Source organism: Fusarium mangiferae, assembly GCF_900044065.1.
Source record: "Fusarium mangiferae strain MRC7560 genome assembly, contig: FMAN_scaffold008, whole genome shotgun sequence".
Lineage (NCBI taxonomy): Eukaryota > Fungi > Ascomycota > Sordariomycetes > Hypocreales > Nectriaceae > Fusarium > Fusarium mangiferae.
In genome coordinates, this window is record NW_024573928.1 from 477360 (window position 1) to 504177 (window position 26818).

Below are 26818 nucleotides of genomic sequence, written 5' to 3' on the forward strand. Positions count from 1 at the left end.
ATCCGAGAATGGCTGCTTGGCTGCGAGATTGGGAACCTTGGCTGGGGATAATATGTGGCCCTGAACTTTGGCATCAGCACAGTCGACAGATTAGCAGAGTTGTAATAGGTTTCGCAATGATTAAAAGTATTTTAGAGCTGTAGAAATAAACAGCTGCCATTGTCACCACCTTTTGGACGTGGCCAATCTTCGTGAGATCGTGAAACATCTTTTGGCAGGTCCATATACCGACAAAACATAGATACGCACGGGTTCTGAGACTTGCAATGGTTATGATAGTACCAAAAAGTGATGAAGAGAAACTGCTTTCAGCGTGAAAGGCTAGAGAAACACTCATGGAGTCATACCACTTGAACACAATACTAATAAAGGCCGATTAGATCATGCGCCAGGTCTTACCAACTTCTAGGACATTCGACAATCTGAGGGCAATCTTGACCCAAGCGCCAATGGTGTAACAAACTGGCTGTTTAGAGTTTCATGCATTTCGAATTGCAGCAATAGCATGCAAGGAGACCAAACTCTATAGCGCCCCCTAAGAGTTATACGGTCATCGGGCCGAGTATGAGTTAATCATCTGCTAGAAATGAGACATATTTAAACAAATGGAATCCACAAGTTCCCTTGGCATACTCTACTCCTCCACACTAAAAATGACCTCCCTACAAACTTTGCAGCATCAAGGCTGCGCCGATTTCTTCTCGGCCCTCGCCCCGAACCTAAGAATCGAAATACTCGACCGAACCCCCCTCCAGGACTTGCGACATCTTATCTCCGCCTCACCTGCTCTACTGTCAGTCTTCCAAAGACACCGGTCCTCTCTTTTGGGGCATCATGTGCAAGACCTGCTCAAGTTCTATGTAGACAAATCTCTTCTGCCTTTTGCTGCAATCACCATGGACCTCCGCGCTATTCGCGCCGAATACAAGGACTTGACAGTCTCAGAACTGGAAGAAAAGCTCAAACCTGCACTGGACTCCGTCATATCACAGGAATATCCCAAGCAACCCACTGAAAACTACCCGGCTCTCGTAGTTCTAGATATGGCTCAGAATCTAGTACCGGAGCTTTGTCGTGCCTTTGACACCCATCTGCAGCAGGCTCGCAGCAAGCTTTTGCTGGAAGACGCCCCGTGGGAAACCAAGTTCACATTTATCGAGGACTTTCTGAGACTTGATTGTTATTGCAATATATTTTACTATCGAACCGAATTCCTTTTCAGCACTTTGAATCATGCAAAGGAAAGTTTTACAAGACCATTTCTTTATCACCCTCGGGCTCCAGTTGAGAAATATCCCTGGACCTTCATGTGTACTATGCTCAAAAGATATCGAGGTCGGATAACCCGACTTGGTGACTCTCTTCGATCCCGGCAGCCAAAACCCGTCGAGAGGCCTGGAACTTGGACACAGGACATGTCAGCTCTACGAGTAAAGGAATTCCTACAAAGGGATGGGATTCAAGAACACTGCTATGTCATTCATCTTCTCATGGGCGGATATCCTCACTTCGCCAAGTTGCAGAGTCTCACGGCAGAGGAGTTTGAACGTTACACACTTGAGGAATTCTATCGAGTTGTTATAGCCGAGCCAAAGGGAGAGGAGTGGATAACTCACTGGACTGGAAATTGGGATACGAGTCGGTAGTAGGCATTAAAGGATTGAAGAGAGAAAGTTTGGTGCATTTCTGAGCTATAGGTGAGTGCGACATTTAACCAAGTCGACCTGTCTCAGTGTCGTTATTACTTTTTATACCTAGGTAGCTTATTTTACATAGTATAACTATAACAGATATACAAGAAGCACAAGCAAGAGGCAAAAACAATTCCCGTATAGGTTTTTTACAGAATTGTCAAAAGGTTAATCAGGCATGTCGCCCAAAAGGGAACTCCGGTACAGGGAATCGAACCCTGGGCTCCGCGGAACTGATCTCTCAGGTTGTGAGAGCGCGAAATGTTAGCCACTACACCATACCGGACTTGGCTGCGAAAAGTTTAACTCTCAAGGCTCAGATTCCCTTGACCTGCAAGGCGAGTCAGAAACAATTCCTTTCCGTACATGGAATGACCAAACTTGTTACAGTAAAGCTTCCATGTTTCTCTAGATTCTTTGTGCTGATTTAGGCTTACAGCCTTGAGTCTGAATTACAAACATGGTACGCGGCTTGCGACTTGAGTCTTGGCTGTTCTATAGACTGTTAAGCTCGTGGCTGCGCGCAGTTCCCAACGTCTTGTTTTATTACATACAGTGCTATACTTGCAAACTGATAGCTTGATGGATTAAATCCTACCTAGTTTTACTTACCTCAGGCTCTCGCTAAACGCCATACGTCAACATTACTACTCTCTGGAAGGTCTTAATGTGTCGATTTTCCACCACGCCAAGTCCCCCTGTATCATCACTTTCCAGCACTTCTGACATGCTTAGAAAAGCTAATAGAGACTGCCGAAATTCGAACAGCGCTTTCGACTCCATATTTGAGCCCTCTTGGCCATATTCGTAGTTGGTGGTGATAGAGGTCCCAGTATTACCACTAATGGAAGCTCTTTAATGATCAGCACTCTGGAACCTGGCACAAGTCGTTATAGATAGCATCTTCCAATAGCAATTTTTAATTGAGACTGATGAAGTCGACTTGAAAGGATGGAAGGAGCTCAATGTCGGATAGTAAGTCCCGTATTCGCAAGACATGAGATTGATTCATCAACAACTCGAGTACATACCATGGAGTATCCCAGATACTCCATACAGAGAACTCAAATAATAAGCGTAAAAATCAAGACCTATCACATCATACCCATGGATTCGCGACACTTCCAAAGCCCTGACGCCCGCCGCTCTGTGCCGAATTTGGTACAGCACCAGTGCTCCGCCAGCCTCCCACAGTAACAATTACAGCTACAATCATTTGCATACCAAACATAAGCACTAGCCTAGTAGCAAACGTTCCAGAAACGGGATCTAGACTCGAGTACGGGGTGAAGGAGTAGGTCAACGTGTAGCCAAGTCGGACTAGCTGGAACGGAAACGCCGCGCATGCTGTGAGAAGCAGGAATCTCGCGGGTATGAAGTTTGGGTGAGACTTCATGGCTGTGACCCGTTTTCCTGTCCACCAGAGCCACCATCCTACACCGAATATCATAACGAACAACATCATGCAGGTGCCGATCTGGTTGAGATGTTGCGAAAGGACACCACCGGGGGCTCCGAACTTGGGTGCTCCTCCATAAGTTGACAGCGTGATACCAGCGGTAATGGAGATATGAGTAACAGCGAGGAGGATTCGTTCGGTCCATCTTTTTGGAGGCAGTGGAAGTATGACGTTTCTGATAGCCGCCATTGATTAGTTAAATGTCTAGTGGTCTGATAACAGTCCGGCTTACACTTCATAGATCAACCCGATTATAGTTAGCGACAGACAGGCAATGCTTCCTGCAGTGGTCATGATAATGACCGCATTGGGAATCTCGGGATCATTGCGCTTGGCAATCTGGTATCCATCCGCGACGAACCTAAGCGGAAAGTAGGATAAGAAGATTGGCCAGCAGGTCATGCCAGCCTTGCCATGTTTCCAGACGAGCGGTACCACCGGAATGAAAAGAATTATGTAAAGGACGAGCTCTGCAATGGCGAGATTGGTCTTGTTCGCCGACGGAGGATCCGGAAGTGTAAAGGCCGCCATATCAAGTGACTTGAGCAAAATGAACTGATGAATATGCAGGTCGGTTTGAGCCTATATCAAAGAAAGAGAAAGATCTTGGAAAGGAAAAATATGGGTTATACTTGAGGGATGTCAAGAGGCGCTAAATTTAGACTGGCACTGGAAACCGTTACCGAGACCGAAACCGAAAGCTTAAATAAATAGGGGCTGGGATGACAGCAGATCTTGTCGCACTTGCTTACGCATTGATGATCTACGCCATGGCTGAGTCGAATCAAGATGAAGGCAGTGCTAGCTCACTGGTACTGGAGCAGTGGAGAGTAAGAATGATGAAACGCGGCTCTCACGACGTTACGACGATGAGGAGATATCAGATATTATGCGCAACCTGAACTGAGACAATGAGGCTATGGCGCTAAGACGGGGCACGCATGTTAGCTAGCGCCGATCAACGCCTTGATAATGTTAGTTAGGGAGTCATTTAGATCTCTGTTGAGGCATCAGTGGTGGCTATTCTTAGACAGGATTAAGATGACCGCCCAATCAACATGCTTCACACTTGATTCAAGTGCCGACATGCCGCTGCTAGTCAAGAGGAATTGTTAGAAAATTCCCCGAAACTTAATAAACAAAACTTTTTCTCATGTCTACTTGCCAAACTCGACCCCTCACACTTGACTCTTTCGTATCGGTTTTCGTGTGCATGACATATCTCCATCCTTCCGCGCCACGAGAAGCTTTTGATAAGTGTCGAAAAGACGTTGAACTGAAGCCGTTCGAACTTTGACATGATTCGGTCCAGTTCCCTTTGTCTTCTAGTGATACACGATCAGGCCCTTAACTCTCAACCACACGCACTGAAACCATAACATGAAGGAGAATGCTGATGGTAAGTGGAACGTTTATGAGTGAGCTTTCGCCCATGGCTAGATAGACTACAAAAGACTACCTTATAGTCAAAGGGGACACCAAATGCAGATGCTAAAACGGTGCCCAGTGGAAAATGCTGAACTTGAGATCAAGGCACATCCCGAGAGGCCAGTCTTGTTGGAGAGCACATACAAGAAGCTTTTTGCTCGTATGGTACCTGGGCTCGCTCATGATGGGACCAAGACGGAGTTCGTGTGCAAGCGTAGATATATGCACAAGAATGGTTGAGAGAGTGTTAGTGCCGGGTCAGCTAGTTATGGGTTGACCTACTTGGACTCTCTATCCAATCCCAAGTTGTTCATGCAACTCGTGAAGTTCAAGAGGTCATGAACCAAAGCATGAAACGGGGAGAAGTGATATTCTGTGTCTAGAAACCCCTCGTTGATATTGTCTTGTCCTGGATACACCCGCTCTACTGATGACGCACTTCGATGAAGGTTCGGGCGCACGCCGTCAAAGTTGGTTCTCCAAGCATCAGTGATAGACCAATGAAATGAAGAAATTTCATGCACATTATTGTGATCATTTATTTAGTCCAAATGATTCCGCAAGGGTAAAATTCTGCGGATCTAATATATTCACATGTTGGCTTGTTTGTTGAGGGCCTCGATTCTGCGGCGACAGGCTTGCTCAGGGCCAGATCCGTGAATCGGTGAGGTGACGATTGACAGGCATATGTGGGTCTCTTCTCATGCACCTCTGTTTTGGTCGTGCCAGCACAGAACAACAAACGCCAAACATCAACACCCCACGCCATCGTTTGACAAGATGGCAATACAAGAGGAAAAGTCGCGCAAGCGGAAGAGTGGCGAGGCGCAGCTGGAAGCAGCCACCGATGGTGTCCGCAAGCCTCGGTTCAGAGACAGCCTGCGTTTGAGGCCCATGCGCATTAACAAGCTAAGTACTCGCAAGCCAAGTAAGTCACTACCAAGCGCGCTCTATGTAGCTTTCCTAACGTCTATGAAGCGGTGAACCCTCATTATTCAGAGGATGAGGACGATGCGGCGACTCTGAAACTGGAGACGGATGCCCCTGTTCCCCCAACGAGCGCACCAAAAGAACAACGACTCAACCGTGCTTCAGACACATCCGCCACAGCATCTACTGCAGATACCGCCCCTCTGTGTCTTCCTGGTACCAAGGTCTCGAAATATGCTGGTTGCGGCTCACCATCTCACCGCCTCAACATCTGCATGAAAGCAGGCCTCCTGGACGGGTTGATAAAAGGCTGCCCATGGTGCAACACCCTAGAACACAGCCTCGCCAATTGTCCGGAAACAAAGCACGATCTAGCCATGCAGCTGGAAGTCATCCAAATGCGCGCCAACACGCCATCTTTTCAGCCGACACAAGACTGGGTCGACGTCGTCCGCGTTGCTGTCGCCAGCGGCCACAAACCTCCCAACGGATTTCCTTGGACTACTCAGTTCACAAAAGCACTTCGCGGCAGTTTATCGCTCTATCAACGAGGTCTTGACAGAGTTGGCTTCACTCAATAAACAAGGAGTTCGCGATACTCCGATTTTTATTTTGACGCCGTGTTAAAGTAACGTAGTATTCGCTGATACGATAGAAAACTGGCGGTAGTGATACCACAGAAGAATTCGGGTTCAACAAACTACTACTAAGTACATCTCAGTTCACCCCTACAACCAATCTCCTTCCGGGCTTTCAGTATACTCAGGAAACCCTGAAAGGGCTTCTTTTTCTTCAGGGTCGCGAGGACAGAAGCTCGAACCGTCCTTGAGGTCCCAAAAGTCGCTGTCGAGATGAGCATTGCGAAAAATGTCACCTGAAATGTAGGTCCAGTCGTCCAAATAAAAGTTCGAAATTCCAAACTCCCGTGACATTCCGTGAAAGATACCAAAGATGCTGTTGTCGTGCGATCCGTCGTCGTAGTAAGGAACATCGCCATCAAGCAAACAGTCTACATCGCTTTCATCGAAAACCCAAGCTGGTAAGGTGAGGTTGTAGTTGTCGTGGGTCCCGTTGAGTAGTCGGTGAACTATCTTGCCGTCAGGGAGTCTCTCGGTTTGCACTACTTGCCAGAGGTAGGCCCAAGCTAGATGTTCCTGGATCTGTTCGGACTCTGAGTTACTGAGTACGTCATTCTCAGGCAGTGAGTCAGGAAGGACGGGGATGTATGATAGGGCACAGGCGTTCGTCAATGAATTGAGTGTCCGCTGCACAGCATGAAACGCGGCCATGTTCATCGTGACCGGAGCGCCATGTATTTTGACGTCGCTCAACTCAGCAACATCACGGTCCTTCACGTCTGCGGCGCCACTTTTCCATAAGCCCACAGCGAGCCACATACTGCCGCCCTTGCGAGCAAGCAGAGAGGTCCAGCCTTGACAAGCGAGAATAAGTGATTTTTTATACTCCTCATATGGCATGCTTCCTCGACGAGCAAACGTGAATAGCTTTTCAATCCCGGTGACCAGGATGGCGGCCAATTGCAGCTTGACTTTGAAGACCTTTGCAGATTGCGTTGGGTGGGCGATGAAGACAGCAAGTCGGTAATCGAAGTCAACGATGGGCAGGAGCTTCAGGAGAAGAGATTCTTTTCCATGGAATCTCGTTCCAAGGAAGTTGAATAGTCTCTCTTCTACCTCAGAGATAGCCTCGCGTATGATACGTTGCGTACCTAGCCTACACCGGAAAAGAGTCAGGATGGACTGTTGTTGGTCTTTTGAAAAGAAACACGAAAGTATTTTTTCCATGTCAAGTTCCCAGTCCTTAAGGCAGACAAGAGCCAGAATAAAGCCGGGGGTATGATCATTGCAGATTCTAAGCCGCCTCTTGGAGGCCCCGAACTCCACAAAGTCATCGATGGTTCCCTGATCGCAGTAAAGCATGACTCGTGGACGACGAGCGCGGCTTGTGCGGTAGGTCATCGCAACCTGCTCTCGCCGCTCTTCTTCCGACGTCAGGAGATGCAGTCGTGCCATTTGCTCTGTATATGGATCGAAAATGGTCTGCTCGCGAAGTGTACTGAGGCAAAGATGAATTACTTCGAATCCGGCCAAAGGGGAGGGATGTCGGTAGCCCGGGGGAAGGTGAAGCATTATGCAAGCTTCGTCCTTGGCGACCACATCGTAGTCTTTCTTCTCGAGTTGTACTTGCTTCGGCTCGTTGTTCAGAATGTCTCTGGCTGGCACCCTGTCGAAGTGCTTCAATCGATCCTCGACCGAGTCGTCTTGAGCCGTTTTTAAGATAAATTCCTGGTTGCTCTTTCTGGGTAGGTTTCGAGTCCAGTCCCAAGGAGAGTAACAGACAATGATCTGTCGCTCCGTTTCCTCCTCCTTCTCAAGATCGTGCTCTATGGTCTTGATCATGTTCTCATCTGTCTAGAATGGGACATAGATCATGACAGTGGCTGGGTCTTGCTCCCATGTCGTCTCCGGGGTCTCGCTCTTGAAGGCTGTGATATCCGAATGGCCGTAGTGATCTACAAGCCGGCTGAGTGATTCTGGGTGAGGTGCGTTGGAGATGCTGAGGATTCGGACGGGAACGGCGTCACTGATGACAGTCGCCCAGTGCACGGTACCCAGCATTGCCAGGGCGCATTCTGCGCTCATAAGGGGATCGATGTAGATGATCACTGTCTGTAGTGTATCATCTTCGAATGTCCAGCCCCGAATCTCGCCCGAACCATAGAATCCGAGGCCTTGAGAATTACGGCTGTCATGGAGGAATGCGGAGAACTCTTGGTATGTGGCCGTGTTGATATGTTTGTGAGTGCCCTCCTTGCGTGAGTTGACTTGATGCCATGCTAGTGTAGCGATATCGGTCTGTGTATCTGGTCCGACGACCCAGACACGCGTGCGGGTATCACTGTCTCGGCACGCCGAATCGAGGATGGTTTCCCAGATGGACTGGTCAGATGGTTGATCGATGTCTATCTCAACGTGGGCGAATTCGATATCTTGGCGGTACTTGCTGCCTTGTGCCTCTGGAGTAATCCATTCCTGAATGGACTCCAGATTCTTCAGTGACCACTGTCGGAAGGGGGAAGACATGGCGCCAGTGTTGGAATGTTCTCGGGTCGTCGCTGAAAGGAGTCTGGGGGCATGTGGTTGATAAGTTCAGAAGTCGAGAAGAATGAATGATGGAATGGAAAGGTCTTGTTCAGTGTTTGGTGGTGAATGCAGAGGCAAGGAAGGTCGGGTAAGCAATCCATGGTAAGGGGCCGGTCCAGGTTACGGTTGCCCCATTGAAACAGTACGAGAAAGAGCGAGCAGCAGCTGTCAGATCTACCTGTAGGTATTAACCAAAAGTGTTCAAAGTTCCTCAAAGTTCCTCAGAATTAGTCAAAGTACGTAAAACTTACCCAAATTACCTAAAACTACTCAAAAGATTCAAACAGGTAGTTCAGATGAGCACTTGAAGATACAGGATCATAATCCATGAGCGCTCTCATTCTTGATACTACAGTATAGGCTTGGTGAAATGTACTTCTAGTCACAGTATCTCTCTTTAATGCTGAACTGGTAAGGGAGCCGACTTGTTCCACACAAGTCCACCACGCTGCTTGACTCCCAGGAAGTACTGAAGCAGACTACTCATCTGACCCTCTCCCCATCCATTGACCATAACCGCCCACGATTGTACAACCTCCCAAACTTCAAGCAGAATATCTCGTACAGGGACTGCGGGGTTGACTTGCCCAGATTCCACAATAGTCACAAAGACCCTCTTCTTCGTAGCGTTCATCTTGACAGCGATACAAGGCGGAAGAAGCTCGTTGATGGCCGCCAGGTCTTTGGAGACGTACCACTCCAGCGGGACTCTCAGTTCAACTTCGAAGGGACCGGCCGCGTTGCATTCGTTGAATGGCTTGCTGATAGTGAGATTCCAGAGAGCGTTTCGTATGTTAAAGTCGGTATCAACGATAAGCGGTTCGCCAATGTTTTGGAGGGGAGCTGGTGAAGTGACGATAAATTTGCTGTTGGGATCAGCGGCGCGGGCTGTAGCGGCTGCGTCGGCTTGCGCTTTGAGTTGTGCATTCATTCGTGCGATGCCCTCATCTTGCACCATTCGTTCCTGGCAGTATCGCCCATAAATTCCGCTCGGTTCTTCGCCTGGCGCAAGCACAGAAGGGTACTTGACATGCGCCCAAGGCCACTCCGGAGCATCATCGCCAAGCGGATCAACTAAGTTCAGCCAGTCAGCGCGGTTCCCGAGCAAAACAAAGGGTGATAAAACTCACAGCACATTTTCCACATGATGCGCTCGCACATCAGCCCAAACCAAGGCGACGGCGTCGCTCGCACACCAGTCGCGTAAAGCTCCTGGCACACCCTCTTGATAGCCGCTCTGCCATACTCGGTGATGATGTGGCTGATCTCAGGTCGTATGAACGCGATGTAATCCGTGATGTGGCGACGGCGAACACCTGGCTGCTCGAGATCCTCAGCGGTAGGGACTTGGCCAGTGTAGCGCTGACCGGTGCTTGCTTCGAAGGGGCGTCTGCGCGGTGAGCACTCGAGGTAGTGTTTCTGCGCCATGGCAGCGCGAAATGTTTTAATTGATGTCTACGGCTTGTTTGAGCATGAGATCTCTGTTTTCCATCGAAGTGGTGGGTACTCCAAGGCCGTGGTGTGGTTACACAGAGCGGATTGCTGCAGGAGGAAATTTGGAAGATGGCCTGGGTCTGCGCTCTGTTTGGACTTAACTCCGCTGGTTTATCCTACAAACCGAGTTTTTAGGCACTGCTTCCAAGCAAACACTGTGATTACCAGCCAAATTGTTCACCCTCGGGTTGTTCGCTCACAGTGGGAGGCTTCAAACTCCCCACCCCCTGGTAAATCATCATCTCAGTGACGTCGTCGATTCCTACAACTCAGTGTTTTTCGGCACTCTATGGGTAACTCAATAGAGACTTTCTACAAACAAAAGCAAATGAAGTCACAGAATCTCCGCAAAGCAGCCACCTTAGGCTGAGCTCAGGCATGCCGGGAGGGCGGTGCAACGGTTGCCTTTTGGTAACGTCTGACCCAAACGTCGGATGTACAGCCCGTTAGAGTTAAATCTCGCTAGCACTTAACTTTACCGACCACGTTTGCATCTCACAGTCGTTTCCCCCACTGTGCTGCCTTTTTATGTAGTGCCAACCTGTTTTTCAGGTAACGCAACGTCCGCCATCTTGTTTCATACGCCGCCACAGTCCCACCTTGTCTTGCGTGCGCTCGAGAAGCAGCAAAAATTTCGGATCTAGACAGAGGGGACGAAAAAAATGTCACCGAAGAGTGCCCTGAAATTTGGAGAGTTTTGCCCATGTCTTTTCGTTCTTGAGGGTTCAGGCTCTCAGGTTTACTTGAGTCCGTACCGCGTAGGTACAATGAGCCGTGAGTATAATATCCCTTCTGATGCCCGTTATCCAGCACTCCATCTTCATCTCCTCCGTTCTACTTTTTTACTTTCTATATCACAGCTGATCGCAAGTCAACCCTTATTCTTCAATCCCGCTACCTCAACCTTTCTCATTCTCAGTGCAGATACATTCACCCGCAACCATGAGCAACAGAGACTACATCAACGTCACACCCGGCAACTTCACCATCGAAGACATGCTCCGCCAAATGCGCCGCCCCATCATCTTCAATCAGAACGGCCTCATGCTTCCCGGCGACGCCAGCACCCTCAAGAAAGTCCCCGAGCTCAAGGCCATCGGCATCACCGTCGGCGGAGTGCTCTGCGGCCTCCGTTTCGAGAGCCCCTCGGGCGAGACGGGCAACATGGTCGCCCCCTCCAACCTCGCCGAGAACGCCATCATCTACCAGGGCGACGACGCCGGCGAACGACCTGCCATCGAAGGCTCAGGGCTTTTACACCGCAGCCAAACCAAGATTGGCAGTATGCCTCTCCGCATCACCAACAAGGGCCGCATGGAATGCAAGTTGCCTGATGGGTATCGCAGAGTTGAACTGAAGCTGAGCTTTGTTGAGAAGAGTGAGATTAATGTTCGGCATGGGGAGGGTATCCAGATTGTTACGTGTGCGGATGAGAAGGAAAAGGTGAACATTTTGTTCTCCTGGGATGATGATATCCTTGGGGAAAACAATACCAAGGCGCTGATGTTTGAGGAGGTCGTTGATGGTGGTGAAGGTACCGGTGCCTGCTGGATTCTGGAACGCGGAATGGAGTGATCTGCGTTCCAGGTCCACAGCATCACGGTGGTAGCTCGAGTTGTATTGCGCTTATCGAACGCTGTGACTGCAGTTTTCAGATACTAAACTGATCGCTTTGTGGCTTATCCTTGATGATTAAACCTCAGATTTTGCCCTAAACGTGAGGCACTTTGGTGATTACTTAAATGTGGACACAGTGGTGAGTCGGGCTCATGCGTGTATAAGACAAAACTGCTGTGTCCTCAATTCCATGTTTTCAATCTCATCAGCCATGGAGATGTGATGGTGCTGAGCAGGTGGCAGCCGATCTGCAGTGATTCACGTGCCCCACCGTCGGGCGTTTGTTCTCACTCGCCTGAGTGGCATCCCTTCTTCAGCCCGGCCCAGTTCTTTTTCTCTGATCTCATCACATCAACACTCTCTCAAAAAAGCCCGCGTAAGTGATCATTTTGGCTTGTGTCTTGACTTCGTCTAACCATATGAAGCTGCCCATCTCTACCATGTCTCAAACCCAGTTTCAGTTGCAGGAAGCTGCTGCCGAGATCATGCGCGCTGCCAAGGTCGATGGGCCAGACAGGTTCTGGCCTGAACTTGAGCCAGAGCTCAAGCTCTTTGCCGCTCTCGGCTATAATGGACAGTTTGACTTGCGATTCGAAAACCCAACCGGTGCCAAAGTCATGAATGCCATGTTGCCCTCCGACGTCTGTCCTGGCGCCATCGTGTACCATGGGACTAAGGAAGGGATCTACAAAGCTAAGCTTACCGCATCTTTCCTCTCCGATGCCCAGGCTGTCTATATCCAGGCCATCAACGTTTCTCAACGCTTTGAGGCCGCCAGTCGCACCGCGAATCTCCGCCTCCGTGTCGCCGATCTCCACGAACACGTTCGGCCAAGAGACAACTCTTCGACTTCTCCTCTCGACTCTTCAGGCCCACTTGCCGTCTTTCTTTTGCCCTTCAGAAAGGAAACTGAGTTTGCCTCCTGTGGCTATAAGGTGGAAAAGAAGGCACTTGTCTTGGAGGAGGAGGGTGGAGGAGCAAACAAATGGGGCTGTCAACTTGGACACATCAAAGCCGCTCAGATGAATGGCGTCGGGCAGCATGTTTTCTTCGGTCCTTTGGAGTCTGTCTGAGGTCTTGGAATAGGAAGAGGGATTTTAGTTACACAAGCGCACCAAGAAGAATATCGGCCTCTGTTGCCTGCCCTTTGTGTGGTAGAAAGAGACTCCCACCGTCATTCCAATTGACGTGACAACATGTGTCAAACATTTCACAAACTGCTCCTCTGTGACTTTGATCTTAATTTTATTCACCAACGCTGCCTAGACCATTGAATTAAGCCAACCATCCTACTTAAACCCTCGTTTCAAATTGAGCAGGTCAACTTCTTCCATCACCTTCAACCAGCAACGTGCCAGCCGCCCGTCCACCGTCTTTTACGAAGTCATCCCACAGTAGGAACTAGTCTCATACGAAACAACTATTACGAAAGGTGAGACACCAGCCATCTTCATGTCGCATTTCTAACCATCAGTCTTGAGCAGATTCGTTGGCCTGGCTTCTGTGTCCGTCAACTTCACTCCGCCCAGACTTCTGCATATCTCATTTCTCAGCCCTACACTCACGATGTCCTTACCACCAAGCGAAGATCCCAGTCAGGATCCCGAAGACCGTGAGATGATTGAGGGTGCAGCCCCTTTGAAAAGACCGCGTACCTCTTTGTCGATGTCCCCAGTCCCAGGTAATGCAGCTATGCCACAGCTCCTTGGCGGTATGCGGCTCTTGGGCCTTATTGATTGCCACATTAACTTGGTTGGACTGAATTTACGCAACATGAATGGAGGACCACGAACCAACGTCATGGCCGCCGCCCGTATGTGTGTCGGATCCACCCTCTACAGGGGACCCTACCAATCTGCTCTTGCTCAGACCAATAATCATAACGGCCCATACTATATGATCAACTTGTGCTGTAATTCACTCTTTATTTCTCCTGGGGCTCGCTGCTGGCGCACTGTTGAGATGACCCTTCGTTTTGTTGGGACGCTGAACGAGGACGCCAAACCGGTCCCCAAAGTGGCTGGAAGTGAGGGCGAATTTTTGGTTATATTAATACCTCGAGGCGTTCTTCTTTTGCCTAACCGAGATTCCGACCTACCTTATACTAGTCCACGCATTCGGTTGGTTCTAGAGGATATGCTAGAAGGACAATATCTCAATGAGGCGTCGAAAATATGCCAGTTTTACTTCAAGTAAATTCAAATCTCGACAAGACATTGCTTACGGCTCTTGATCTTGTTGTGCACTACCTACGACTGTATCTCTGGGCTACACTGATTTGATAGATAGATTCAGTTATTGAATATACCCTGAGGAATGAAATGTTACTGACACGTCTCAAGCTCTCTTGCGTGACTTGGTCCTGTGGCTGAGAGCTTAGTCCAGCCGAGGGAATCTATTCAATGCTCTTAGGTGTCTGTCCGGTTCAACATCTGTCGACGTGCCCAGTAAGCCAACTCCCAGGTCTTGATACCTGATTTCCAGCGAAGAGCCCAATCGAGGCACGATCTTTACTACTGGTGGTCTCACGATATCCCCTTCCCTCCACTTCCCCTTTTGTATCCAATCTCTTCCCTTTATTGACTTCCTAACATTATGTGCGGGCTAGAAGCATTGGGGCTCTTGACTTCATGGTTGTAAATAAGAGACTAAGCTTGTAAGCCTTTATTCTCAATTTCTTCGCAAGGGAGTCAGGAAAGGCTTCCAATGGTGAAATGAAGGAGCATGCCTCAGGTGGGATCAGATTTCGCCCTTCTCAAACCTGTCTGTCGTTTCTTAGGATGTTTCAAGCAATCTCCGCAAAGAGGGTATCTATTTTGCTCAGTCTGGTGCTCAGATCCAGCTTGTTTCTTAGGAGCTTAGCAACTGAGATCAGTGAGATATGTGAGCGAATATCAGTGTGGTGGGGACGGACAGGAACAATAGGTAGGTAGTGGCTGGCAGTGCAACAGCTCCTAAACTGTGGAGCTATCAGTCAGTGCAAACGCTCTCGCTCTAAATACCATTTCCCCAGTCTCTTCTCTCATCTCTCATCACTCATCACTCATCTCTGCCACTCTCTCTAGCCGCCTCGCCTGCAACGACCAAGCCCAAATCTGGGTCAAGGTAGGAATACACTCTGCATCGCTGAGCTTAAGCTAATACAGAAAATACAGAAATCCAAGATGAGCTTTGCCAATGCGGGCGAAATCTTTGAGCTTTCCACCAGCGAGCCCATGGCGCTTCCCGCGAAGTCATACGAGCCCGCCATGGGTATGCCTCGTTTCGTGTCCGAGCTGCAACCTTGGGGCGTCATGGACTTGGATGGAGCCCTGATAGGTTTCCGCTTCATGAACTCTAGTGGTGACGATACCAACGTCATGGCTGCGTGCGATATCAGCCCCAACGCTCTTGTCTTCCAGGGCGGACAGCCTCAACTCGTTCCTGTGCTCGAGACCGCCAAGTTTGATGCCTACCCCAGCCGTGCTTACGTTATCGCTCTGCCTATCCTCACCAATTCTTTCATACTCCGCCTCCCAGAAGGTTACCGAAAGGTGCCCATGAAACTCAGAGTTATCGGAAAGCTTGAATGCGACGGCAGCCGGTATACTCCCACCAACCTAGACGATGCCCGGTCTCAATTGTCGCAGTATGAGCGAGCTGTCATCTTGTTGTCCGATGACACTCAACGATTTTCGCCGGGTGATCCTCAATGGGATTCGGACAAAGTCCAGGGAGCCACAGCAAAGGTCATTTTGGAGGAAGTCCCCCTCAACGGTCCATCCGCCGAACCTTCTGAGCTTGCGCGAATGAAATTGGACTAAACATACTCACTTGGCTCAAAGAGTGGCCTACGGAGGCAATAAGCCTCATCAGAGGGCTTGGTCTTGTGATAAGACACCTCTTCTCAACTCCATCAAGAATGTCTCGAGATCATAGGGTTATACCTTGGATTCAATCGATTTCGTTTGTTGTCAAACCACATTTGCATCATCGTGACCTTCTTGGCTCCTCTTCAGTTGTTCTCAAGCTACATTGATGCTGTCCGTAGAATTGATCAAAATCAATGGATTTGGTCACAAACTATTAACCCTGGCGCCGGAGGATATCCTGGCTGCATGTCCATGTGTCGACCCTGCTGGGCTCGTGTGATTGATCAAACTCTCATCATAAGTGCCTCTAGAGTCGACCAACTCATTTTGAGCTGCAAGACCATTCAAACAAGATCAGGGGCAATCAATAGAGGGAGGGTCTTTAATTGAGTTATCTAGCGGTCAACAGTCTTATGTTCACTGACTCATCCAGATTTCCAGACTTGACCTATTCAGCTACAGGTGGTATCAAGTATCCAACCTTACAAAAGTGCCAATACCCGATTCATCCACTCTCTCAAACATCTACTACTGGTGAGATCAAACAGCTATGCTAGTAGCATCAACAAGAATACCCAAATCTCAACCAATTCAGAGTTTCCAAATACCACTCAGTACTGGACCACGTCAGTGCCTCCAAGAGAATCAGCCTCAAGCTCCTGAACAAACTCCAATGACATCCCACCCTCACAATACGGCATACGCGGCCACGCCATCAGCGCAACATCACACTGATTCTCAGGAAGCGCACCGTTCTTGTTCTTCCAAGCTTCGAAGATCCGATTATACCGCTTAACCAACTTCGGGGGACACTCCGCATCCTTAGTCAACTTGTGCACAACCGTGCCCTTTGGCTTCAGTCCCAAGAAGCAGCGTCGGAACCCAAGGGGGAGTTTCAGCTGTCTAAACGCAGCGGTGCTTGCAACACGGAAGGGGAGGTTGAAGTGGAATTCTCTAACAGGCCGGCCGGGGTAGAACGAAGTCAGCTTTCGTGCAATGCAGTTACCTGCGGCTCGTTCACCCTGGAAGGCAATGGCTTGGACGGCGAGGTTGGAGTGGGCCATTACGTTGCGGATGAGGTAGTCTTCGTGAGGATTGTCGAAGTAGTAGCCAAGTGCTCTATCGAGGGGGTCGAGAATACCGATGAGGCGAAGCTCTCCGACGCACTCGACATTGATGACTCGGGGGGCGGGAGGGATGGTTGCAACGGGTTGTGAGGTAGTGCTTGACTCGCCTTCGTTGGTGGAGGGAGTAGATGAGGGCTCGTTGATGTCGGACTTGCCGGTCTCAACGATCATAGAGGATGTTTCGGAGGCCGCTTCATCGCTGGGGACGACACTGTTGTTGTCAGACATGATAGCGGTGAAGTCGTGAGGTATAGTGAGTGCCTTGGTGTGTGATGAGTGTCTTGACCTGGATAAGAGATCGATGGTTTGATATGAGAAGGTGAGATCTGTTGTGAAGATAAGAGTGAAGTTTGACATGATGGACATCAGAGAAAGGAAGAGATCGATGTCTAGTGCCTAAGCAATAGTTCATGGGGCTGCCACTGGTAGGTAATGGTGATTCCATTCCAGACTGCCACTGGTACCGCGAACTGTGAAATCGATTGGTAGTCATCCTGAACTGGCGTTTGCAGCCATTTACACTGTTCGGCCATCAATAACTTCCCGTTTATCTCATAACCATGCCCCTAGCCTCAAACCTCTCAAGTGTAGCAAGGCCTGATCATTGTCGGTTGATACCCCTTTGCGTTGATGGGGTGCCACTGAGTATCAGAAGCGCGAGCATTTGCAAAGCTGAAGAAAGTAAGCCTGAAATCTCAGAGAGCATGAAAGTGGGCCCCTGAGCTGGAGATTTGATGATGCATTCTCGATCTTTGGAATCTTCTCTCTTCAATCTCTCCTCAACACCACCCTCCTCAGCTTTGTACGTACAACAACCAGCCGCAACGCCCTTCATCAACACGCGTTCAGTCTCAACTTGTTCTATACTAATCTGCCAATAGGCTGAGACCTTTTACTTGTTCAGGCGACCATCTTCGGTCGTGATCAGGCATCGCCCATCTACTTGCCGCTGTGTTCGGGCGTACCGACACCTGGGCTGCCCCAAAATGTAAGTTCAACTTACTCTATCACCGCCGTTCAAAAAATGATTATTAAACGCTGATTAACATAGGATGCACTGTTTTCATTGCCTGAAAAACGCCGTCTCCTGGATTCCATCCGACCGCACTCGGAACGGGGCCTCGACTACTTGCTATGGATGCCGCTCGTCAGCGTGCGCGCTGCGAATGCATGGTAAGGGGGACCACACTGTATGGAATAGCCAACTGTTCACACGTTCGCAGATGCTGCTGAAAATAACGTTCCTTGCGAGATCACTGGCAACTACACGTGCAAAATGGTGATTTCCACCTCTTGTCTGTGTCTTACATTAGTAGCTGATTTTGGATAGCTGTCCGACGCAGACGTTGAACTCCTTGGGAAGCTCCAGCTTAATCAGAGCTGTAACTGGCGAAGCGACCTTGCCTACCAGACTGACTTCGTACGTAGTCATCTCCATGGCCCTGGCTTTTCGCTGACTGAGTGCAGATGGTTGCAAGACTGCGTAACGAAATTCGTGATGCAATACTAAGACTCGAGCCGGAGTGTCTTGCAGAATCCTCCTGTGCAACCCTTGATGTCGAGACTACCACCGGTCAAAGCATAGAGACTAAGCGCAATCTCGACGTCGAGCATCTCCGTGTTCAAATCGATATAAGCAACTCGCTGCGTGGCCTGTTGGAGGTGCAGCATCGTCGCCAAGCCTACCGTGAAGCCGCGGCAGGCAATGCAAGTGCCCTAGCCCAAATCGATGCCGACAACTTTCCGCTCATTCCTCCCCGCGTTGGCCCCAGCACCTGGTCTCGAAGCATTGGTATCACTCATCTCGTGGACTCGGAAGATGATGAGGAGCCCAACAACAACAACCCGGAGACGTCAAAGGCAGCTGGCAAGAAGCGAGCTGCTCCTGATGGCCATGGGAAGGCTGCGACTGGAGGGAAGAAGCCGAAGACCAAGTAGTCATGGAGTGATTGAGGAAGCTAAATGGTGAAGGGATTGAACAGTATTACTGATTCCGAGAAGGACATTAGTAATCGTGAGAACAGCGAAAAGAAAGATCAAGGTGGTCACGGCGATGGCAATGTGCAATAGTTGACCGAGCGCAATCAATCATCCTCCGAAACTCCAAGCCCCCTATGATGAATTTATGGTATCCTCTGTTGAGCTTAGGATATCTTACGATGAGCTTAGGACGGTGGGATCTGCATGGGCCCTGGACAGGGGTGTGAGCGGCGATCTTGATAGAAGCGAAGAGTGGGAGAGGAGAAATGTATGTACTAATACTACGCAAGACAAGCACTGCTAATAGTCATAAAAGATCTGAGGCTGATTGGGCTGAGCCATTGGGCCAGAGATAATGGTGGTCTGAGACAAATGGAAACGAGAACTTGCTGCTACAGACTCTGATGAACCGCTTTGCTCCTAGGCTGGAGCGCGAATTACCGTTCAACAGCTACAGCAAACGCCGAGATCTTTGGAGGAGCTGTGTTTCAATTTATGATGAGTTTTATTACGATACATGGGGAGCAATGGCTCTGTTGTGCTCGTAACTTGAGATGAATTGATCGCTAGACTAACTACTTGGTACCGTGGCCATGTTGCCGAAAGGTATCCGATTCTAGCCCGTTCCTCATCTCCTACCTCTGCATTGTTGTCCCTCCTACCGAATGGCGTTACCCTCCATGACGTGCGTGTTGATTTAGTCCACTTCATCCTCAACAGCACCATCCTCGGAGTTGACGGCGCGATGCACCAGTTCATAAGAAGCGATTTCGGCTTCCGCTTCTTCCTGGCTCAACTCAGTCTCCGTTTTGAGAGACTTGGCCATCTCGCGGACTGCCTTGATGCCCTCTTCGATCAGTTCGGACTGAAGCTTCTGCTGGCTGCGGATGAAGAGGAAATGGGCCTCTACGTTGGCGAGTCTCTTCTCCATCTTTTCGCGTTCGGAGATAGGAGTGGTCTCGTTTGTGACCTGTATTCAATAAGCTTTTGTTCGTACGCGCAGGAAATACTTACATGGTCGTCAGTGTCACTCTCCTCGTCTTCAGGCTCATCTTGGTCCTCATCTTCGGGCTCAACACGGTCGGCGAGGGAAGACGCGATGAAAAGGAGCTCCTGCTCTTCCTCGCTCTTGTTGGAAGGGTACATGACCTTGTCAGCGGGGAACTCGACATCCCAGTACGAAGACAACTAGTCTCGGTAGGGGCGGAGCTCCTCGTGGTCAGGTCCGTAGACGGAGGCAAGGAAGAACCAGGCCGGGTAGTTGATGCGCTTGACACGAGGATGCAGCTGAGTGAAGTGCAGATACTTGTAGGCAGAACAAAGGGTAATATGCGCCGCGACACTTGAACTCATTTCCCTAAGTTCACCCATTACGAAAATAGCAAGGTTGTTGGCAAGCAGGACGCTCATATCCTTAGTGACTTCGGCAAAGCTTCTGCTGATTGTAGCTATGATTCTCTGCATTGTTGGGTTCTGGCACTCCGGGTTTTCCTTTTGGCGCTCCATCTCGTTTTGGAAGCGGTTGGCAGAGCCAGGGCAACTGCTGAGAGAACTGCCCCCCATGATTGAGCGAGTTGCTGCGAAGTTGAGCCAGTAAGCACATGCCCTTGGTCGACATGGTTGGATTCAAATAACTCACCTCTTTCTGGCGTTGGATGTTGTGCGATTTGATGGGGAAGAAGACAATGAGAGGAGATGATGTGGGAGTGAGGATGCAGATGAGAAGGTGGGGCAGCAAAGAGTCGAGAGACCAGAGGGCAGTCAGCCACGAATCTAGCGCAACCTGCACACTCGATTTCCACTCTCACCTTGCTCTTCACTCATCCAACTCAACCTAGCCTCGGGGGACAAGAGAACACCGGACCGTAATATAATAAACTCAGCAAAGAGTCCCCTAAGCTTAGACTAGATTTACCGAAGCATTTGTGTCGCTTAGGGTCAAGGTCCTGAGTTTTCTCTCCTCCCCTGTGAATGTTCCTAGTAGGACATGGTTGAACTAGTGGTTGAATTATGGAGCGAAGCGTGGATGGTCGGAGTGCTGCTGATCGGACACTTCCAAAGATAGCCACGATAATAGAAAGAATACCCAGTAAAGCGAAAGAGTTGTTTACGTTGTATTCATGAAAGTTGTAGTCTGAATGATGGATGATGATGAAGGAAAGAGCCTAGACAGATCCCCATTCCCTGCCTCTCAGCCTGGCTCAGTCCCCTTTTCATTGTTCCGCTCCATAGCTAACTTAACACGCTCAAGCTGAACAGACACGCATGATGCATCCATTCAGGCACGCATCATGAGGATCAACCCTCACCTCTACGAACTCAACACCATGCAATCACTCTTATCAACTGAAACACTCAATGCCCAGTTCCCAGTTCCCAATATTGTCAATTGTCTTGTCTTATCTTATCTTGTCTTGTCTCATAATCACATAAAAATCTATCAATCTATACCATATACATCTTCCCCCGAGAAATCAATCAACGTGGCTTCATTCGCCACAAACTCCTCTTCCCAAGCAGACTTCTCTGAATGTCGTCTTTCCAAACCACGTTTTGATATCGGCAGTCTATCGCGCAGTGCGTCTTGTTTCGTGTCCTTCGTTAAATCGCCTGCCTTGGTCGTCATCCCTCGCTCGGCAGAGTTGATCTTTGTCGTCAGGCCTGGCTCAGCGTAGGTCGGCATTGCTGGTGGTGGGCTGCTCTTGCTGTCGGCTAGGCCTTCTCTTGCGTGGTAGGATTCGCCCTGTGTGTAGGCCGGTGAGGGTTCGTCGTCGTCGTCGTCGAGGATCTTGGCGGGTCGTAGTTTGTCGGATTTTGTGGTGATGGTTGTGTCTGGTACACGTTCACTGACCCGTCAGCCTTCTGTCACCGAACATGAATTGGGCAACTTACCTGTTTACACGCCAGTACGGCGACGCTTCTAACAATTCCAAATCCACAATCCCCTCTGCATCCAAAATCTTGGGAATAACATGTTCGCGACCAACGGGTATGTTCAAAATACTTCTTACAAGGCTCACTGCCTGTTCAGGCACAGAGCCAGTGACATTCGTCTCGGGGTCCGTCATGATCCACTCGAGCAGCCGACGCGGGAGCACTGTCTGTTTCAGGATTTCCCAATTCTCGTCGTCGGCGTACACGGTGAAGCCGACTGTGTCTTTGATGTCGAGGCCGCCCATGGGGTTGACGGCGGTGATGAAGGCGCTGCCGGAGCGGTAGATCAGTTGTGATTGGAAGCCCGACGCGAGGCGGACTTCGGAGTGTTCGAGGGTTTCGCGGAGCCAGGATGTTGCTTTTGGCGTGGTTGTTCGGGGGCTTTTGAAGTGTACGGCGATGCTGGGGAGGTCAGTGCTGGAAAGGGAGTTTGGGAGGGGGAACGTACCGCAGGAGTTGGTCGGCTTTGGAGGAGAGCTCGTAGGGGAGTTCGATTGATTTGAAGTTCTCATCGGCTGGTCCTTGATCCTCAACGTGTTTTGAGAGATACCGTGAATCGAGACCAGCCCAGACGAGCAAGTTATCAAGCATCCAAACAGTCTTGGGATCAAAGTCCAACAGGTTCAGTTTCCCTGTGAAAGCCTCCTTCAAGTTCTGTCGATCCGCAACTGAAAACTCCATCGTCGAAGCACACAACAATACACCATCCGCCGTCGAAACCGGAAAGACGTTACTCCTTGCGAACCGCTCTTTGTCAAAGATGTGACCAAACTCTGGTATCCGTTGACTCACAGCGACGAGAAGACCTCTAGCTGTGTTGTCGCGCGAACAATCGGGACTCAGTGATGAGACGTTCATGAGTGTGTCGAAGATGAGACCGGAGTCGTTCTGTTTCACGTCGAGGAAGTTGACGAAGAAGTCGTGAAGCTCGGGGTAGTGTTTACTCAAGTCATTAATTTCGGGGCTCTCGAGTTTCGGTGACCATGTGCAGTCGGCGGCGTTGAGCCATGTCACGGCTTCACCTGGCGCGATGGCGATGATGGCCTTTTCAGCGAATGCGAGCCTATTCATGTTAGCAGTGAGATACCATGAGTCAGGGGTACTCACTTGAGATCAGCGGCGTCGTCCGGTGAGAGATCTAGTCTCATCTTATCCAGGGCCCGATACAACTCATCCGTCAACCAAAGGTCCGCAGGGTCGAGTTCCGCATCAAAGTCGCGCTTCTCCAAGACATCGACGATCGTCCGGTAGCTCGCATTCTGAAGCCGTAGCGTCTGTGTGTAAAACTCTCGTAATGACACGAGCTCCGACTTGCTGGCGTCCCAATCTGACGGCACAGGGAAGACCGGTGACTTTGAGAGTGTGCTGGATATCTCGCATGTATCTTCCAACAAGCATTCGCTGAGCGGTCTCCATATTGGGTGGACATAGACTAGCTGCTCCTTCTCAAACGTGTTCCTGGTCGCGTGAGCATATCATCATGAATTTGATGAGTGTACATACCTGACTTTTTGTTGACTCGCTGCGGGGTCTTTGGAGTCTTCACACTCTGCTTGTATGCGGAGGTATAGTTCCAGGATGCGACGGGGAAATTCAACTGTCGAGGCCTTCGTTCGTCGTATCCGTACCAACATCTCGAGAAAGAAATCTAGGTCATCATGATACTTGGCAAACGCCCTGAGACACCTCCACTGGCCGAAACCCCCTTCAGATCGTATGGGCGGATCAAGTCTGAGAAACGGAAAGGGCTCTCCTTCCAGCATATATCGATTCCGGAGGTAGTGCAGCTTGGGCAGCGGGATATACGAGTTCCCCAGGGGTCTGAACTTGCCATCCTGGCAGAGCACGCGGATGGCCTTGATGTCGAACATGGAGTCTGGGTTCTCCTTGGCGTATATTTTGTCCCTCTTCCAGGCCTGCTGGAGATAGTTGAGGAACTCCTCCGGGTGCTGCTTGCTCATCTCGATGCATTTGGGCGCTACGGAGCGACCCCGCTCGCTGAACTCGAAGAGCCGGGGCTCTGGGGCTCCGAAGCCTCCATAGCTCCTGGAAGAAGTGCTGCTGGTGTCTCCACGATCGCCACGCAGTAATTGCATCGGAAACGACTGGTGTGTATTGTTATTTTCGTCAAGGTGAAGGGGACTCCCCAGATTTAGAGATCTGGAGTCGGGTTGCAAGCAGACTCACTCACTCACCGACAAGAGCCTTTGACGTGGCATTCAGTGGGGACCGTTACAGGGGGGGAGGGCGGAAAAGACTAAATTCCGATGCCCCATCCACCAATCACAATGTCGCCCTGCTCAATTTTCATCACCTTATCGTGGAATGGTCTCCGCATCAGCAGCAATTGTTGTTGTCAATTCTGCCAAATCGCTCAGACGCGGAGAGAAAGACGTGACTTGGGCTTTCGCTACGTCATTCCAGTGAAAATCATGATTGGTTTCGCCCCTGGCTTACCCTGTAACTCTCAAAAGCAGATTTGTCAGCCTCTATGATATGATATTTGCAGCAGACATAAAATCCGATTAAAATTTCTTCAATCTTGACAGAACTTTAAATATTTTTTCTCGATGGATCAGCAGGAGACAGGGGACTCTAGCGTTTGACTAGGGTAGATCCGGGACACCACTAGTCAAGACAAGCTTTGGTGTAGGGTGAGTAAAGGTTTTATGAGATTGCCAGGTTCAATTGCAGAGGGACTTATGGAACAAGCGCGAGCAAGAGCTGAGTGAGTTAAAAATAAGTGTAACTGTTTTATGTGAGTTTCTTTCGCGTGATTATCTCATTTTGCTCTCAAAACAAGATAGATGAGATGAATGTGACGAGATTGCCGTTCCATCTCTTCATCGATGCTTGGGAGCTAGAGTTTTTGATGAGTGCTTTACTGCAGAAAACATGAGACTAACGTGACAATCCCCAGCCATCAATAAAGCAATATGGGGAAACCCAAACACAATGACCTTGGAAACACACCAAATCAATCACTCTTATTTTATTTCATCTTCTTCTGCGTCACGAGGGTAAATAATTCGCCATCTCACTTCATGTTACCCGATGACCGCGCCTTGACCGACGTTTAGCCATTCCGGCCCGTCGTCGCGGGTGATCTCTCACATGCTTACTACCAAATTAGGAGATACCGCAAGCACGCTTAACCAGCTTAAGCTTAGATCTCCACAGTCACTTGGCGTGTCAATCCGAAAGTGGTAGAAGCGCCAATTGGGCTGTGCCAACTTCCCCCGACAGGCATGACATCCTCGCATATAAACATCAACCACTCCCCATCTTACCTTCAATCGTCACGGTTTTAACAATGGCGACAGTTACGCAGACCGATACGAGGTCAGAGACTTTTGAGCTTCGGAGCTCACCCATCCCGACGCGGGATGTGCTCGATGAGGCTGAACCTCCGCATTCATCGAAGCCAAGTACCAGCGAACTCCTCAAGATTCTCAGCGCTGGATTCAGTTTCTTCGTCGCTGGCGTCAATGACGGAAGTATCGGTGCTTTAGTTCCTCACATCATTCGAGACTACAATGTCACAACGGCGATTGTCTCATCAGTGTGAGCAGCTATCTCCCCAACTCAGCTCAACTCATACTGACCATGACAGTTACGGCGCGAACTTTATGGGTTGGTTCTTCGGCGCCTTCTCCAACACTCACCTCTGTCAAGTACTCGATCTCGGCTCCATGCTCACGCTGGGCGCTGTTCTACAAGTCATCGCTCATGCGCTCCGATCATGGAAGCCGCCTTTTCCTCTCTTCACTATCACCTTCTGGCTCGCAAGCTTGGGTCAAGCCTACCAGGATACACACGGGAATACATACGTCTCTGGAGTGAAGGGGTCTCATCGGTGGCTGGCGTTCATCCACGCGATGTACATGGCCGGATGTCTTGTCGGCCCTTTCGTCGCGACGGGTGTTGCTTCGGCTGGAAGTACATCGAGATGGTACTTGTTCTACACGTTCCCACTCGGTATTGGTGTTCTGAATGTCGCTTTCGTGGTATACGCGTTCTGGGACACTCTGAGATTGAAGAGAAAGCAACCGCCGACTGAACGAACCCTCGAGGCTGTTGAATCGCCTGCATCTAAAAATGATGATGCATCCTCGTTGATCAAGGACACTTTGAAGAACAAAAATGTCTGGCTCATCAGCCTTTTCTTCTTCTTCTTTCTTGGCGCAACGCTTACAGCTAGTGGGTGGGTGGTCGAATACTTGGTCGAGGTTCGCAACGGCGACATCAATCAGATGGGTTTTGTACCAGCTGGTTTCAGTGGAGGGTCGCTCCTTGGGAGACTGTTTCTTGCTGAACCTACACATCGTTTTGGGGTTCGCCCCATGATATTTGCTTTCACGATTCTCAGCATCGGATTGCAAGTTCTGTTCTGGCTGTGAGTGTTGCGTCTTGACATTGAAGAATGAGCTGACACTTGCAGGGTTCCCAACATCATCGCCGCTTCCATCGCCATCAGTCTGCTCGGCTTCTTCATGGGACCATACTTTGCCACAGTGAGTTAGCTTCCGACCCTCAAAGTACTCAGCTAATGAGACCAGGGCATCTCTGTCGGCTCGAAACTGTTCAATCCTCGTATTCGATCGACAGCTTTGGCATTTGTCTTTGTCTTCGCGCAGCTCGGAGGCTGTTTATTCCCAATCATCACTGGTCTTGTCGCCACCAGCGCTGGAGTGTCAGTTCTCCAGCCTGTTCTTTGCGCGCTTCTAGTTGCCACGAGTGTCTCTTGGTTGTTTGTCCCGATGCCGAAGCAAGGTGACAATCCGACACTGCACCGGGAGTAATGGAGCTTGTTGCGTCCTGAAGGAAGCGGAGTACTCTGCTGCCTTGCATGCTGAGTGAGGATGATGAGAGGGGTTTGGATTTTATGAGGGAGAGGATCACGATGAGCTCAGAAAGCTGAGACAGACGAAGGAGATCATCACACATGGGCTCGTAGTTGATTGGGCTTGTGAAGAAGCATGAACCATTATTGAGGGACTTGTTTTTTTGTATTCAATATCATGCCCCCTTCTTTAATCAGTGCATCTATGGCTACATGAATTTGATCAATCGCATCCCTTCTGACAGAGTATGTCCATGGCAAGTTTGATTCTTTCTCCGCTACTCGATTCTTTCGCTGTTT

General features: G+C 49.7%; 14 protein-coding genes and 1 non-coding gene across 15 annotated transcripts; 8 read left to right on the plus strand and 7 right to left on the minus strand.

Annotated features, from left to right (window-relative positions):
• Positions 1-653: 653 nt before the first annotated feature.
• Positions 654-1646, plus strand: FMAN_11097 (uncharacterized protein; the record flags this gene model as incomplete). The annotated part of the gene is made up of 1 exon (XM_041833866.1): positions 654-1646. One exon carries the CDS (start codon positions 654-656, stop codon positions 1644-1646), a length of 993 nt encoding a protein of 330 aa, XP_041684186.1.
• A 241-nt stretch (positions 1647-1887) lies between these two features.
• tRNA lies at positions 1888-1977 on the minus strand. The gene is given in 2 exon segments: positions 1888-1922; positions 1941-1977. It is a non-coding gene; the product is annotated as a tRNA-Glu (tRNA).
• An 813-nt stretch (positions 1978-2790) lies between these two features.
• Positions 2791-3681, minus strand: FMAN_11098 (uncharacterized protein; the record flags this gene model as incomplete). Its single annotated transcript, XM_041833867.1, has 2 exons — positions 2791-3325; positions 3383-3681. The coding sequence occupies 2 exons, from the start codon at positions 3679-3681 to the stop codon at positions 2791-2793; spliced, it is 834 nt and encodes a 277-aa protein (XP_041684187.1).
• A 1677-nt stretch (positions 3682-5358) lies between these two features.
• FMAN_11099 (uncharacterized protein) lies at positions 5359-6089 on the plus strand (the record flags this gene model as incomplete). The annotated part of the gene is made up of 2 exons (XM_041833868.1): positions 5359-5506; positions 5557-6089. 2 exons carry the CDS (start codon positions 5359-5361, stop codon positions 6087-6089), a joined length of 681 nt encoding a protein of 226 aa, XP_041684188.1.
• Positions 6090-6236: 147 nt separating this feature from the next.
• FMAN_11100 (uncharacterized protein) lies at positions 6237-8612 on the minus strand (the record flags this gene model as incomplete). The annotated part of the gene is made up of 2 exons (XM_041833869.1): positions 6237-7940; positions 7971-8612. The coding sequence occupies 2 exons, from the start codon at positions 8610-8612 to the stop codon at positions 6237-6239; spliced, it is 2346 nt and encodes a 781-aa protein (XP_041684189.1).
• A 457-nt stretch (positions 8613-9069) lies between these two features.
• On the minus strand, positions 9070-10100 carry FMAN_11101 (uncharacterized protein; the record flags this gene model as incomplete). Its single annotated transcript, XM_041833870.1, has 2 exons — positions 9070-9746; positions 9803-10100. 2 exons carry the CDS (start codon positions 10098-10100, stop codon positions 9070-9072), a joined length of 975 nt encoding a protein of 324 aa, XP_041684190.1.
• Positions 10101-11108: 1008 nt separating this feature from the next.
• On the plus strand, positions 11109-11741 carry FMAN_11102 (uncharacterized protein; the record flags this gene model as incomplete). Its single annotated transcript, XM_041833871.1, has 1 exon — positions 11109-11741. One exon carries the CDS (start codon positions 11109-11111, stop codon positions 11739-11741), a length of 633 nt encoding a protein of 210 aa, XP_041684191.1.
• A 482-nt stretch (positions 11742-12223) lies between these two features.
• On the plus strand, positions 12224-12856 carry FMAN_11103 (uncharacterized protein; the record flags this gene model as incomplete). Its single annotated transcript, XM_041833872.1, has 1 exon — positions 12224-12856. One exon carries the CDS (start codon positions 12224-12226, stop codon positions 12854-12856), a length of 633 nt encoding a protein of 210 aa, XP_041684192.1.
• A 493-nt stretch (positions 12857-13349) lies between these two features.
• On the plus strand, positions 13350-13979 carry FMAN_11104 (uncharacterized protein; the record flags this gene model as incomplete). Its single annotated transcript, XM_041833873.1, has 1 exon — positions 13350-13979. The coding sequence occupies one exon, from the start codon at positions 13350-13352 to the stop codon at positions 13977-13979; it is 630 nt and encodes a 209-aa protein (XP_041684193.1).
• A 968-nt stretch (positions 13980-14947) lies between these two features.
• Positions 14948-15586, plus strand: FMAN_11105 (uncharacterized protein; the record flags this gene model as incomplete). The annotated part of the gene is made up of 1 exon (XM_041833874.1): positions 14948-15586. One exon carries the CDS (start codon positions 14948-14950, stop codon positions 15584-15586), a length of 639 nt encoding a protein of 212 aa, XP_041684194.1.
• A 659-nt stretch (positions 15587-16245) lies between these two features.
• FMAN_11106 (uncharacterized protein) lies at positions 16246-16989 on the minus strand (the record flags this gene model as incomplete). Its single annotated transcript, XM_041833876.1, has 1 exon — positions 16246-16989. The coding sequence occupies one exon, from the start codon at positions 16987-16989 to the stop codon at positions 16246-16248; it is 744 nt and encodes a 247-aa protein (XP_041684195.1).
• A 332-nt stretch (positions 16990-17321) lies between these two features.
• Positions 17322-18699, plus strand: FMAN_11107 (uncharacterized protein; the record flags this gene model as incomplete). The annotated part of the gene is made up of 6 exons (XM_041833877.1): positions 17322-17471; positions 17643-17749; positions 17813-17934; positions 17985-18040; positions 18092-18181; positions 18229-18699. The coding sequence occupies 6 exons, from the start codon at positions 17322-17324 to the stop codon at positions 18697-18699; spliced, it is 996 nt and encodes a 331-aa protein (XP_041684196.1).
• Positions 18700-19438: 739 nt separating this feature from the next.
• On the minus strand, positions 19439-20304 carry FMAN_11108 (uncharacterized protein; the record flags this gene model as incomplete). The annotated part of the gene is made up of 3 exons (XM_041833878.1): positions 19439-19711; positions 19756-19929; positions 19975-20304. 3 exons carry the CDS (start codon positions 20302-20304, stop codon positions 19439-19441), a joined length of 777 nt encoding a protein of 258 aa, XP_041684197.1.
• An 877-nt stretch (positions 20305-21181) lies between these two features.
• On the minus strand, positions 21182-23771 carry FMAN_11109 (uncharacterized protein; the record flags this gene model as incomplete). Its single annotated transcript, XM_041833879.1, has 5 exons — positions 21182-21587; positions 21634-22077; positions 22124-22738; positions 22783-23133; positions 23179-23771. The coding sequence occupies 5 exons, from the start codon at positions 23769-23771 to the stop codon at positions 21182-21184; spliced, it is 2409 nt and encodes an 802-aa protein (XP_041684198.1).
• Positions 23772-24988: 1217 nt separating this feature from the next.
• FMAN_11110 (related to tetracycline resistance proteins) lies at positions 24989-26477 on the plus strand (the record flags this gene model as incomplete). The annotated part of the gene is made up of 4 exons (XM_041833880.1): positions 24989-25239; positions 25289-26071; positions 26117-26189; positions 26235-26477. The coding sequence occupies 4 exons, from the start codon at positions 24989-24991 to the stop codon at positions 26475-26477; spliced, it is 1350 nt and encodes a 449-aa protein (XP_041684199.1).
• Between the last annotated feature and the right edge of the window lie 341 nt (positions 26478-26818).